Consider the following 15,327-nt stretch of genomic DNA (forward strand, 5'->3'; position numbering starts at 1 on the left):
TCCAGACTTGAACCCCATTGAGATGATATGGCATGTACTAAAGACAGCGATTTATGCCAGACATCCTGGGAATTTGACTGAACTACAGCAGTTTTGTCGAGAAGAATGGGCCAAGATGAGTCCTGTGTTAAGGCAAGGTAGGCAAAGTTGATTTGGACCAAAATGCGAGCCGGAAACAGATCAAGTGTGAAGTGGTATTTATTGTACAAGGACAAAGTGCTGAGCGGCTGGTGGGTCGAATGATCAATGGCTGTGGCTGCGAGGGCTTTGATGGGTGGGTGTCCTGATGGCAAAAAGCAGAATAAGTTAAAAGTTCAAAGACAAGAGTCACAAACTACAAGCTTAGTTGGCTGATGTACCAATGATGATGGTGACTGGCAGAATCATCTGGCACCTGCTTGCTGTCCAGGCCGCTCCTTATGAGCAGTGTTGATTGATGATGAGCTGCAGGTGCGCTCCCAGGTGAGCCAAGATTGGAGTGATTCCATCAAAAACAGGAAGTGTTATACCAATAAAAGCCAGCAGAGGGGAGTGTGGGCAAGGACCACCACATCCTGATCGATATGCCAGACTGATCTGCAGCTACAGGAAGCGTCTGGTTAAACTTATTGCTGCCAAAGTGGGGGCCACAAAATATTTAAATGTGATGGTTCACTTACTTATTTTTCCTCCTTCTGTCATTTGTTTGCATACTATCATCATTAAAATATGAAAACCTATAAATGTTTGGGTGGTTTTAGTTGAAGCAGACAGTTTTTTCATCTGTGTGATTTTGACAAAGATCAGATCATATTTGATGGTGATTTTATGCAGAAATGTGAGAAATTCCAACAGGTTCAGATACTTTTTCATGCCATTGTAACTACGTTTATTATTGTTACTTAAATGACTGGACAAAACACAAATACAATTTATTGCTATATGGACTTTTATATCGATAAAATCAATAAATAATACATTTTATTTGTAAAGCACTGTTAGGGGTTCGTGAGCAAGGAGGGGATCCCAATGCAGTCAGCCGGTTGTGAGGAATGATATTTTATTGATGAACACAAAGGTTGATGACGTGAGCGCCAAGGTAGAAGGCGGATGACATTAGGCTTGGAGGGGTTAGCCGGGACAGCAAGGGTATATACTATGTAATAAAGTAGGGTTGTTCCGATCATGTTTTTTTGCTCCCGATCCAATCCCGATCGTTTTAGTTTGAGTATCTGCCGATGCTGATATTTCCCGATCCGATTGCTTTTTTTTGCTCCCGGTTCAATTCCAGTCATTCCCGATAATTTTTTCCGATCATATACATTTTGGCAATGCATTAAGAAAAAAATGAATAAAACTCGGACGAATATATACATTCAACATACAGTATATAAGTACTGTATTTGTTTATTATGACAATAAATCCTCAAGATGGCATTTACATTATTAACATTCTTTCTGTGAGAGGGATCCACGGATAGAAAGACTTGTGACTTTGTGTATTGTGAGTAAATATTGCCATCTAGTGTATTTGTTGAGCTTTCAGTAAATGATACTGCAGGCATGCCCCAATGCATGATGGGAGTGGAACCATGATGGGAAGTAAAACCATGACTGTGCGTCGCGCTATCAATGTATATATCTTCTCTGCTTTGGGAAATAACTTAAAGTGTAAAGACAAAGATCTACTGCCACCTTGCTTCCCCACATTGTGACCCATTATCTATCAATTCATAGGGAGAGGAATTGCAAGGTATAAGTCAATTAAAGAAAGGCATTAAAGGCTGCCAAAGTTCTCCCTACTCATGTTGCGCTGCTTTTTATCTCTCTATAAAGGTAAAACGGTGTCATTAAAGATTGAGTGCGACACTGAAGTGAGAGGAGCGTGCAACGTATATTTTAATAGCATTAAATATTTTGACGTGACACATTTATTAATAAATTAATTGCCGTCGTTATTGAGATAGTTTTGATAACCCTACGTTAAGCCTAAACTACAGATTTTGGATGAGTGTAACATATTATGTCTGTAACGTTAAATACAATAAGAAAATGGTTGAATTAAAATATATATATTAAAAATAGGCATGGCCGATATATTTTTGCCGATTCCGATGCTTTGAAAATGACGTGATCGGACTCGATCAGGACATCTCTATAATAAAGTAAAAAGGTACATTTTAAGGTCTCTTTTAAAACCAGTCTGCGCATTCCTCAGGTCGTCTGGAAGGGCATTCCACAGATTGAAAGCATCAGAACAAAAGGTTCAGAAGCTGTTCCTGTGGGGTTCAGGAGGGTGAGTGAAGAGGTTGACCTTGCTCTTGATCCTCAGAGGAATCGAAACTAGTGGAGGGATTTGAGAATTCGAGTGATGTGGTCATACATTTGCACCCGTAAAGAGCCTGGCTGCAGGAGTGCATTGCAATAGTCCAACCTGGAGGGTATAAAGGAGTGGATGAGTATCCCCAAGAGATAGGCTGGAATAGGGTGTGGTGATATTCCTGAGGTGTAAGGAGGATATCTTGCAGAGTTGCCTTATGTGCATCGCGAAGGAGGGAGTGGAATTTTTGAATGTATGTGTGTATGAATTCATGCAGATGATACCTGTTTAGTAAAAGTTCATATTAGGGCTGTCAAAATTATCGTGTTAACGGGTGGTAATTAATTTTTTTAAATTAATCACATTAAAATATTTGACGCAAGTAACGCACATGCCCCGCTCAAACATTAAAATGACAGCACAGTGATATGTGTACTTGTTGTGTTTTTCGGAGTTTTGTCGCCCTCTGCTGGCGCTTGGGTGCGACTGATTTTATAGGCTTCAGCACCCATGAGCATTTTGTAAGTCATTATTGGCATCAACAATGGCAGGCTACTAGTTTATTTTTTGATTGAAAATTTTACAAATTTTACTCAAACGAAAACATTAAGAGGGGTTTTAATATAAAATTTCTATAACTTGTACAAACATTTATCTTTTAAGAACTACAAGTCTTTCTATCCATGGATCGCTTTAACAGAATGTTAATAATGGTCATGCTATCTTGTTGATTTATTGTTATAATAAACAAATACAGTACTTATGTACCGTATGTTGAATGTATATATCCGTCTTGTGTCTTATCTTTCCATTCCAACAATAATTTACAGAAAAATATGGCATATTTTGTAGATGGCTTGAATTGCGATTAATTGTGATTAATTACGACTAATTAATTTTTAAGCTGTAATCAAAAATTTTAATCGTTTGACACCCCTAGTTCATATTCATTCTATTCCGCCAGTAATATACTGGATACTGTTTTATTAAACACAAAATTAAAAAATATGTGAAAATTGACGATAAATCTTCTTAAAAACTTCGCTGTTAACCATATTTGCAATTATTATGACACTAGGCAGCATCAATCTGCACACGTTAAGTAATTTGTTCCAACTAAGTTCTTATGCATGAACAAGCAAATCCTAATATTTTTAGTCTCCCAGAAAACAGTGTATCCAATCATAATTTTAATCCTAATACTGATTGGAATAAGGAATTTTTGTCCATGTAAACCTTTTTTTTTAATTATTTCTTGATTATTTTAGGTGGGCGGTGAGCTTCTTTAATTTAGTACTTTGATTCTTCCTTTTGTTTGAAAAAAATTTTTTTTCAAGTCATCCTGCACTCCTCTCATGCTCCACCACCTTCACATCTGTGACACGCACACATGCAACGTAAGAAGGAACACATGAACTCCCAACTCAAGCCTCAGTCCACACTGTACGATAAATTCGATTTTTAAAACATGCAGAATGATATGCCTGGATTGTCCAGGTGATGGCAGTGCTGCTTGGCTTCATCTAGCTACATGCAGTACAGAGTGTTGCTCAAACAACTTGAGTTGTAGAATTCTAGAGAGGTGCAGTGCACATAGATTTTCTTAATTTTTTTCAATGAATATGTTTACAAAATATTAAACCATTTTATCCCAAATTGCCCCTAGACATTTAAACATCCAAAACCAGGAGATATTGCTAGCCCCCTGAAGTAATCAGTATTAATAACTAGTAATTAGGGCCCGAGCACTAAGCGTGCGAAGGCCCTATTGTTTTGTAAAGGATTATCAGCATTTTTTTTTAAATTATTTTTTTTAAATTATTTATTTTTTAATGGCAAATGAAAACTGCCAATTTGGAAGGCAGAACATGCTCAAAAACTCACCAAGATTTGTTTATTCGTGCGGCAAAATTTAGATTTTGATAATTTTGCAACGTTGCAAAAAAAAATGCAACAATATGGCTCCGTGACGCCCCCTTGAAATTTTAAATTTGGCCTATAACATTAGGGTTTGTCAGCGTAGAGCGATGACAGAAATAATAATTTAATAACGACCGCATTCTGGCTGAATTAACCCTGTGCCCCTGCTTAACACACCAATATATCTGTCTACTCTAGATATAATACTACGGGATAGATTACAATATCGTCATAGAAATCCATTGATTGAACTGCTAGCAGTACATCTTGTTTGTGTATATAATACATCTATGTGCGCTTGTCCTGGATAATAACGTATTGCTAGGACGCGGGCGCAGCACATTTGTTCCCGGAAATAATTAGCCCCCATACGAGCGAAGATGACTGGAAAACAGACGTCTTTTGAGATATTTTTACGGCGAAAAGGGCACCTGGCGAGCCTACAACCTCGAAGACCCACGAACTGCGAACTGTTTAACGACAAGGCGAAGTCGTTAATGGTGAGAGCGGTGTGAAGTTGTTGTGTGCAGCTTACATGGCAGAATGTATCTGAGGAGAACTTTTCTACAAGTCCTTTCATGATCAAACGTAAGGTAATATTACTTTCTTTCAAGAAAGTTTGTAGTGTTTACTTTCGAATCGCTGCATTTGCGCCTTTTGCGGCTATGTTTAACGTTACGCGCATGCGCAGAAACGCATCGTTGCAATTTTTGATGGGTTGCAAAATTTGTCAGAACACCGGTCCGTGAAAAAAAAGACCCAAATAACACCGGTCCGTGGTGCAAAAAAGGTTGGGGACCCCTGCTGTAGGGGTCATTTGCATCAACCCTACAGCGCCAACTAGTGGTGATAGAAATGAGTTTTTAAAAAGGCCTCTCCTATTAGGTTTTTTGAACATAGAGCAATGAAATTTGGGGAGTCGAGACCTAATGCAAAACTGCTCCAAAAAGTCTCTTGCAACCATATTCTAAATCTAACATGAAATCGGGTATTTTGAATGGAATGTGAATTTTTTATCGATTTATAGTGGAGTTTATATTTGGAGGCCTGAACATGCACGAAAACTGACCAAATTTTGCACGTACATGCGGCTTTGCGTAAATTTCGATAATCTTGCTTAATTACGAAAAACCGTAACAAAATGGCTCAGAAGAGCCCCCTTGAATTGAGGCGAGTTTCGAGCAAGTTAGGTTCTCATGAGATTACTAGACGGGGACAATCTGCCACAACCCCGACCTGCGTGCCGTCCGAGTTTGCGTGACGTCCGAGTTGCGCCAAACTGTGAAGGCCCGTTCAGTCCTGCTTGCAGGCCTAGTCACTATTGTTTTGGGTTTTTTTGGTCATTATTGTGACTGGTGGGATGAAATGGGTTAAAACATGGTGAAATATGACAACAAAATAATGAACAAATGCAAATCTGTAACAAAGCAAGTATTTATCATAAAAGGACTACTGTGGAAAAAGAAAATCAACGGTGACTCTTTGCAAAGTGCCGTTTAAGGTAAACAATGCTCTCGAGCTATGTAAGTGAACACCTCTTTCAAACACATTGACTCACTATTTACGCAGGTGATGAGATAGAGTAAAGACCTCAGTGTACAGTAGTATTTGCATGTCTTTAATGGTGCTGTTCAATGACCTCACCACTCTCGGTCAGGTCAACTTCAGTAATTGTGTCCCTCTTGTATATACGTTAAAATTGTATCAGGGTTGTGAGGGATATTGGCAATCAAAGGGCGACCAGCTGAACCCTTTCACCCTCTCCTCCTATTGGATAAGACCAGCAAAAATTCAGGCGCTATCTTACAGTCCTGTTTTTGAAACAGTTGCCAAGCAACAGAAGCGATCACCCCGGCAACATGGGCTGCATGTAGTTTTGTCACAAGGACCCCCAAATTAGTCTTGTATTAATATTATATGCTGTAAATTATGGCAAAATTGTATTCTCTATCGGTACGTGAAAGGTAATTCAGTGCAGGCACCTCGACGAAAGCGCACATGCAAGATAATGATGGAAGAGGAAACAATAGTGGGGAAACAAATTTATAGGCAACCTATATTTCCCCTGGAAGAGGAGGATGAGACAGTATATGCTGTGTTCTTAATAACGGCGTTAGAATATAACAGCGTTACTAACGGCGTTATTTTATTCAGTAGTGCGTAATCTAATTCATTACTTTTCTCCTTTTGGCAACGCCGTTACAGTTACTGAGGCAGGAAAGGCTGCATTACTATGCGTTACTATGTTGGTTGAATGACGCGAGAAAAGTCTAAAAGAGACAGACTCATGGAGACGCGAGAGCAGAGCAGGAGTGGGTAGGAGACAAGGGAGTTGTGACGACGTTGGAAACGCAATGCTAGGTGGCTCCAATAATACCTGACTGTAGATGATAGCCTACAAACTACGCCCACATGATGCTACGGTAGATATCATATATCATAGAACTACATTGGGGCAAATAGATATTTAGTCAACCACTAATTGTGCAAGTTCTCCCACTTAAAAATATTAGACAGGCCTGTAATTGTCAACATGGGTAAACCTCAACCATGAGAGACAGAATGTGGGGAAAAAAAACAGAAAATCACATTGTTTGATTCTTAAAGAATTTATTTGCAAATCATGGTGGAAAATACGTATTTGGTCAATACCAAAAGTTCATATCAATACTTTGTTATGTACGCTTTGTTGGCAATAAAGGAGGCCAAACATTTTCTGTAACTCTTCGCAAGCTTTTCACACACTGTTGCTGGTATTTTGGCTCATTCCTCCATGAAGATCTCCTCTAGATCAGTGACGTTTTGGGGCTGTCATTGGACAACACAGACTTTCAACTCACTCCACAGATTTTTTATGGGGTTGAGATCTGGAGACTGGCTAGGCCACTCCTGGACCTTGAAATGCTTCTTTCGAAGCCACGCCTTTGTTGCCCTGGCTGTGTGTTTGGGATCATTGTCATGCTGAAAGACCCAGCCACGTCTCATCTTCAATGCCCTTGCTGATGGAAGGAGATTTTCACTCAATTCTTTCCTTTACACAGATCAGTCGTCCTGGTCCCTTTGCAGAAAAACAGCCCCAAAGCATGATGTTCCCACCCCCATGTTTCACAGTGGGTATGGTGTTCTTCGGATGCAATTCAGTATTCGTTCTCCTCCAAACACAAGAACCTGTGTTTCTACCAAAAAGTTCTATTTTGGTTTCATCTGACCATAACACATTCTCCCAGTCCTCTTCTGGATCATCCAAATGCTCTCTAGCGAACCGCAGACGGGCCTGGACGTGTACTTTCTCCAGCAGGGGACACGTCTGGCAGTGCAGGATTTGAGTCCCTAGCGGCGCATTGTGTTACTGATAGTAGCCTTTGTTACTTTGGTCCCAGCTCTCTGTAGGTCATTCACTAGGTCCCCCCGTGGGGTTCTGGGATTTTTGCTCACCGTTCTTGTTATCAATTTGACGCCACGGGGTGATATCTTGCATGGAACCCCAAATCAAGGGAGATTATCAGTGGTCTTGTATGTCTTCCATTTTCTAATAGTTGTTCCCACAGTTGATTTCTTTACACCAAGCGTATTACCTATTGCAGATTCAGTCTTCCCAACCTGGTGCAGGTCTGCAATTTTGTCTCTGGTGTCCTTCGACAGCTCTTTGGTCTTGGCCATAGTGGAGTTTGGAGTGTGACTGTGGACAGGTGTCTTTAATACCGATAATGAGTTAAAACAGGTGCCATTAATACAGGGAACGAGTGGAGCCTCGTTAGACCTTGTTAGAAGAAGTTAGACCTGTTTGACAGCCAGAAATCTTGCTTGTTTGTAGGTGACCAAATTCTTATTTTCCACTCTAATTCAGAAATAAATTCTTTAAAATCAAACAATGTGATTTTCTGTTTTTTCTTTCCACATTCTCTCTCTCATGGTTGAGGTTTACCCATGTTGACAATTACAGGCCTCTCTAATCTTTTCAAGTAGGAGAACTTGCACAATTAGTGTTTGACAAAATACTTATTTGCCCCACTGTATGTTTCTTTGTTACAGTTTCACAAATTTAAAAAAAAATTACTTCATCTAAAAACAAGAAAAGACCAATGTTTTATTGTTTATTATTTTACGTTGGATGTCGTAAAGATTGTGTGACGAAGCGATCGTATGTTGAGGTACCACTGTACTGTAAACAGTGCAGTACTGTAATATGTTTGCAACTTGAACTGGAAAAGAAATAATAAATAAATTATTCTTTTTGGTATCGGCAGAGGCGTTGCGTCCCATTAGGCAAACCAGGCAATTGCCTAGAGCCCCCAGCCAGCAGGGGGCCCCATAGGGCCAACAGATTTAGCACAAGCAGCTTTACTGCACTGTCGCAGCGACAAGTGTATGGAGTGTTTCAATACCATGGAATCATTTGGCAGATTATCTAACAATTCTGTTATCAATCCCAATCAGCACTAACCATGTCACGTAGATTATACATGTTTAAGAAAGCCCAATCAGTGATTAATGCCACATGATTGTTTAAAGACTCACCAAGTACTCTCTGGAAAGTCCTTCCCGAGGTTTTCTATGTTGATTTTCACAGGCCACCTCATTGTTCATGTGACTACTTAAAGAAATGGGGATTTTTCCCAAAAAGTCTATCAATGGTTTTTTCGTATTCCTCATTGAATACTCTATAAGAAAAATATAACATATATGCATCTAAAATAATCCTAAACAATTTTATTAGCAAATTTAATACTCATTTCGGTTGGTGGTCCACCAATCAGTGGTTTTTACGGAATAATTTAAATTTAGTGGGTCGTAGGGCCAATCTGACTACTGATTTAACACTAAGGTATATACCTCCGCATCCGATGGTGGTATTTTTGTGTTGCTACTCTTCTATTGCTCCAAGTCCAACTGTCCCCCTTACTTGCACACTCTCGAAAGGCCCCATGTTGCTTGTTGCCTGGGGCCCCCGGGGACCCTTGCTACGCCTCTGGGAATCGGATCGGGACTTGGTATCGGCAGGTTCTCAAAATCAGGTGACTTGGATTAGGCTGCGATCGGGACTTGCCTAATTATTACTGTAGATTACAGCCGCAAACTGTAGATATTTGTTCCTGTTTGTTAATTGTACTTGGTACATTCATTTTTATATCGTTTGGTCTTTTTGACTGGACAAGATTTGAGCAGCTGTCTGCTTCTCTGAAGCAAGATCATAAACAGATAACACAGCCGCCTACTAAAATTCCACTTTCTTGTGAGCCACTTTATGGGTTAACATGGGGGCCTGCCTATTCGCGTTGGAAATTACAAAAAATGTATGCGTCGAGAGTTCGGCGCAGATCTTCTCGATGGCAACTGGTGCACTCGGGGATGTTTGTCCTGACTGGCCAGTTTTTAATTATTCTTTCCTTAATAAAAGTATTTATCTAAGATGATGATTGCATTCTTTTTGTTCCTCAATTGTGTGTTGTCATCTCTTCATTAAAGGGGAACTTTGAAGTAAGGTTGGCCAACCATGTTTTTGAATAATATCAATGGCTAAACAATTATAAGCATATTTTCATTATTTTTTTTTAACGCAACCCTTCCAGATTCTTTGTTTAACCCATAGCAACGCCCTTGACAACGAAAATGCTTTTCTTCGGAAATCTTCGGAAATTACATCACACCTAGACGTGCGAGGGAAGTCCACCATAGAACAGTATTGTTTGTTGCATTGCTTCTCGGTAAGATGCCACAGCGGTGTGTGGCGATGTTTTGTTCTCGCTCAAACGAAAAGTTGTATGAGTGGCCAAAGGATAGCAGGGCACATAAATGGACATCTTTCGTTCGCACGAAGCAAATGAATTTCACGCCATCATCGAGTAGTGTTCTCTGCTGCAAACACTTCGAAGATGCCTGCTTCCTTAACCGGTCTGCTTATGATCAAGGATTTGCCAAAAAGTAAGTGTGATTTTTGGATAGATGACTGATGACTTTGTCAAAGCATAGCTGCCTACTGTTGTGGAATTGAACAGTATAAGCTATGAGAGCCGCTGACAGGTGACAGCTGAAAAATAGCGTGTTGGTTTAGCGTAGCCATTGAGTCAATCTCGCAGCGAATCAGCGAGCGCGCAGGTCATGCAGTGAATCATGGGAAATGTAGTCTCGGGACAACACTGAAGTGGTGCTTTGTAATCTGTTCGCTTGTGTGAAAAAACTACATTTCCTCACGCCATTAGACGCCAATTCCTGCCGAGAGCTGTGCCGAGCTGTGCTCTAACTTTTCCATAAGAACTGCTCCATGTGTTAATAAAGAGACAAGGTTGTCAGCGCGTCGTGTGTTCGATACATTTGTAAACAAAAAGCTCATAACAAGACACTATGCACAATCCGTTTAAGAGACGCTGGAGTGGGAGGCGAGGAGGAGATCGGCGAGAAGCAAAACTTCGCGGTCGAATGTGGCGGCAGTCCGCTATTATTTTGTTTTCTTATTGTTGCCACAATAAAGTGGAGAAAGCCATCGAAGACTCATCTCCTTCTTTCCCCCCAACGTTTTTATGTTATTATTTTCTATGCATGAGAGCTGCCGGATCTGCCAAAATGAACATGAAGTCTGATTATTATTTTTTTTAACAATGTCATCAGATAGACAAAAACATAACATTATGTGCAAATGCCTGCATCTTCAAATCATAAAAATAATAACAGCCTATATCTTACCAATGTTGTAATCTCGATGGGTCTTGTATCCATTCCATGTCAGGTAGTCTAGGTACATTGTTTGCATTCTGATTAGCGTCTGGCTAATACATGTTAGATCCAACATAAAATTCCTCCAACTCTTCAAAAACTTGGATCTCCTCCCTTGCGCTTGGTCTATCGCTTATATCGCTGTTTGAATCATTGTTTGAAGGGCTTTGTTTGGCGGCCGTATGTATGGAGCTGCCAACGCTGTTCCCGGGGTGACGTATCACTTCCGGGTTCGTCCCCTTTCAGGCTCGAACTTCGGAAACACGATTATTTTGTCAAATATACAACATATAAATTATTTTTTCATGCTTTATTTGGTGGACAATGTTTAATTACTTTACTTGTGACCCTATTTGGCATGTGAAGAAATTAGTTCACACTACAGCTTTGAGACAATAAACAAACCTGTAAAAAGAAAAAACTTTTTTCTTCTTCACAACAAATATTGATATAGCATTAAATTAAATCCACATGGTCTTCAAGAAACAACCATATGATGACTGAAATGTACACATATAACATTTTGTTGTGTATCTTTTTTTATTTCTTCGTACAACTTCAAACATAACACACAGCAAAATGTCAGAGGAAGACTGTGTGTAATTTATGAGTTCGATGAATTTTCAGCGTGCAGACTGGCTCACTTGGTGTTACTTCTAAATTGGGATTGATTTCTACCCATAGGGTTTCTGGTGACATTTTACAAGCAGTTTGTCAAATTGCAAATTGACAGAAAAAACTTTGTGTCCTGGCAGCTAGACAGTTTAAGTGGACATCAAATTCAAGAAGCGTGATTTATAGATTTGCCTTTATGTGCATTTGAGATTCGGATACAATAACTAAATAAATAACTACTGCAGTTCATAATCTCACTCAAAGGATGAAGGCTGAAAGCAAACACCGGAATTGAATTCACAGGACAGTGCAATAGGAATTCCGTAACTGAGGGATAGTTGGATAGACACTATGTGAATTATAAATAGATAACTTATTATGTCACACTGTGCAAATTTTTTTACAGTTTGAAACCACAAAAAGGTGCCCATCACTTTGCATGTGAATTCCTATTTGGAAGTGCATGAATTCAGTCAGTGTTTTCACATTGATGACGCTGCACACGTGTGATCAGCAAGTCCAGGCAGGTGTTGTGTTAGAAAAAGCTCAACTTCAGCCTCAAATCGTTCCCACCATTTCCATGCTCGACCTCACTGTCCAATGTAGCGGCTCCTCATTGGCTGCCGGATTTCACAGTAATAACTTCAGTAGTGTGACACTTTGCAGTCCTCATCCTTCTTTTTCCTGCAAAGTAAAACTGGAAAAACAAAAACAGATTACAACCAACCAACTGCAGTAGTTTGGTTTGCTTACTGTTCCTGACAAATACTTCTACAAACATTTGATTAAGCCACTGTTGGACTTGTCTGGGAGCTTGCTAAGGACATGTCACCCCAGGAGACCAAGTAAGTCAATCTCAGTGGGGTCAGTGGTGATGTTTTTTGTTTAAAAACTGTGGATCCCTTGGGAATATTTGTTAATATTTATTTGGACGAGTTAAAAGAAAGGAGTTTACTTAGGCCAGAAGAGGGGTATAGCCTGAACTGAAAGCCAGCCAATTGGCGGGCACACATACATAAACAAGTACGTATGTGCCCGGAAAAACACACACGCTCAGAGATGACATTTGAGTCTCACAATGGAAGCCGATATACAAACCCACGACCTCTGAACTGTGAGGTTGAATTGCTAACCAATCTTGCACCACCATGCTGCCTGGTTTATCAATTTTCACATGGAATTTTTGACCCAGTAACTAGAGACCCCAATCGATCGGGTCCGATCACGTAATTTTCAAAGTATCGGAATCGGCAAAAAAATATCGGACATGCCTTTTTAAAATATATATACGTATATATATATATTAATTAAATCGTTTTCTAATTGTATTTAATGTTACAGACGTAATATATTACACTCATCCAGAGTCTTTAGTTTAGGCTTAAGGTAGGGTTATCAAATTTATCCCGATAACGGCCGTAATTAATTTTTAAAAAAATGTATCATGTTATAAAATTTAACGCAATTAATGCATGCGCTGCACGACCCACTCACGCATTGTCGCGTTCAATCTGTAATGGCCCCATTTTACCTATATAGAGAGCTAAAATGCAGCATTAAATGAGTAGAGTGAATTTTGGCAGCCTTTGGAACCTTTTTTTAATTAGCTAAAGCATTACAATCCCTCTCCCTATGATTAGAAATATCGTAGGAAACAATGCGGGGAAGAAAGGTAGTAAATGATCTTTTTCTTAACACCTTATGTTATTTCCCAACGCAGAGAAGATATATCAATTGGTAGCACTACGCACAGTCATGGTTGCACTTCCCATCATGCATTTAGGCATGGCTACAGTATCATTTACTGAAAGCTCAACAAATACACTAGATCAGTGATTCTCAACCACAGGGCCGCGGCCCAAACATGGGCCCCGAGCGTCACCTAGTGGGCCGCAAAAAAAATCTGTTTTGTACTTGTGGGCCGCGAGGGCCGCGGGACGCAGTAACAACTCCCGACCATGTAGTGGCGCTAATGCATCAGTCAGTTGTTACTTTAACCAGCTCCATAAATAAGGAGAAGAAGTCACTCAGCTAGCTGTAAACAAACAAGATGGAAAAATATTTAAAACGAAAAAATGAAGTCGACCCCCCTCCAAAAAGTAAATTATTGCGCAAGTACAATCCCGACTTCATTAAGTACGGCTTCGAAAACGGAGGTAGCGAGGCAGTGCCGAGAGCCCAGTGTGTGGAGTGTGGGTTAACGCTGTCTAACGAAGCACTTAAGCCGTCAAAACTACAGCGGCACCTAGAGACCAAGCATCCGGCGCTTGTGGGAAAGCCGGTGGAATTTTTCAAGAGAAAAGAAGATGGGCTGCAGATGCAGAAAAGATCAATCGTGTCACTGACTGGCAACTCTAAAAGTGCACTGAAAGCTAGCTACCTCGTAGCCAGTGTGTGGCACAAAGTAAGAAACCATTCACCATAGCGGAGGAGTTGGTTTTGCCTGCTGCTGTTGATATGTGCCGTGAGATGATCGGAGAGGCTGCTGCAAAGAAGCTGCTGACCATCCCACCCTCAAACGACACTGTGAGTCACCGTATCGCGGACATGGCCTCAGACATACAGCAACAACTTATTGAAAGAGTAAAAAGTAGCCCATTTTTCTCTTTGCAACTTGACGAGTCCACTGATGTCACGAATGCTGCGCTGCTGTTGGTTTTTGTTCGCTATCGCTGGGACAGTAGTTTACACGAAGACATACTGTTTTGTGGAGAGCTACCAACACGAACTACGGCTCAGGAATGTTTCCGCTGCATTGATAACTACTTCAGTGAGAATGGCCTGGACTGGCAGAACTGTGCCGGGGTGTGCAGTGACGGTGCAGCGTCAATGACTGGCAAGCATCACGGTGTCATCAGACAGATACTCGATCGTGCACCAGAAGCTAAATGGACACACTGTTTTCTCCACCGTGAAAGCCTTGCAGCAAAAAATATGTCACCAGAGTTCCACGGGGTGATGGATGTAAGTGTGAAAACCATCAACTTTATTAAAAACAATGCTGTGAACTCCAGATGTTTTACTAAGCTTTGTGAGGACATGGAAGCAGATCACATCCAGCTGCTCTATCACAGTGAAGTGAGGTGGCTCTCAAGAATTGAATTGAATACAAATCAAACCAAGAGTGAGATCATTATAAACCTATACAGTGTATATACAGTGCCTTGCAAAAGTATTCGGCCCCCTTGAATCTTGCAACCTTTCGCCACATTTCAGGCTTCAAACATAAAGATATGAAATTTAATTTTTTTGTCAAGAATCAACAACAAGTGGGACACAATTGTGAAGTGGAACAACATTTATTGGATAATTTAAACTTTGTTAACAAATAAAAAACTGAAAAGTGGGGCGTGCAATATTATTCGGCCCCTTTACTTTCAGTGCAGCAAACTCACTCCAGAAGTTCAGTGAGGATCTCTGAATGATCCAATGTTGTCCTAAATGACCGATGATGATAAATAGAATCCACCTGTGTGTAATCTAGTCTCCGTATAAATGCACCTGCTCTGTGATAGTCTCAGGGTTCTGTTTAAAGTGCAGAGAGCATTATGAAAACCAAGGAACACACCAGGCAGGTCCGAGATACTGTTGTGGAGAAGTTTAAAGCCGGATTTGGATACAAAAAGATTTCCCAAGCTTTAAACATCTCAAGGAGCACTGTGCAAGCCATCATATTGAAATGGAAGGAGCATCAGACCACTGCAAATCTACCAAGACCCGGCCGTCCTTCCAAACTTTCTTCTCAAACAAGGAGAAAACTGATCAGAGATGCAGCCAAGAGG

At 40.4% G+C, this 15,327-nt stretch overlaps 1 protein-coding gene across 2 annotated transcripts in view; it reads right to left on the minus strand.

The window, feature by feature from the left end:
• Positions 1-11,357: 11,357 nt before the first annotated feature.
• Positions 11,358-15,327, minus strand: part of adrb3a (adrenoceptor beta 3a) — a 36,649-nt gene continuing 32,679 nt past the window's right edge. For both annotated transcript variants that reach the window (XM_057832316.1, XM_057832317.1), the window contains exon 3: positions 11,358-12,242. In XM_057832316.1, coding sequence (XP_057688299.1) covers positions 12,215-12,242 — 28 coding nt within the window. In that variant the 3' untranslated portion in view covers positions 11,358-12,214. The remainder of the gene's footprint in view (positions 12,243-15,327) is intronic.

This window comes from Corythoichthys intestinalis, chromosome 3, assembly GCF_030265065.1.
Source record: "Corythoichthys intestinalis isolate RoL2023-P3 chromosome 3, ASM3026506v1, whole genome shotgun sequence".
In the NCBI taxonomy this organism is placed as follows: Eukaryota; Metazoa; Chordata; class Actinopteri; order Syngnathiformes; family Syngnathidae; genus Corythoichthys; species Corythoichthys intestinalis.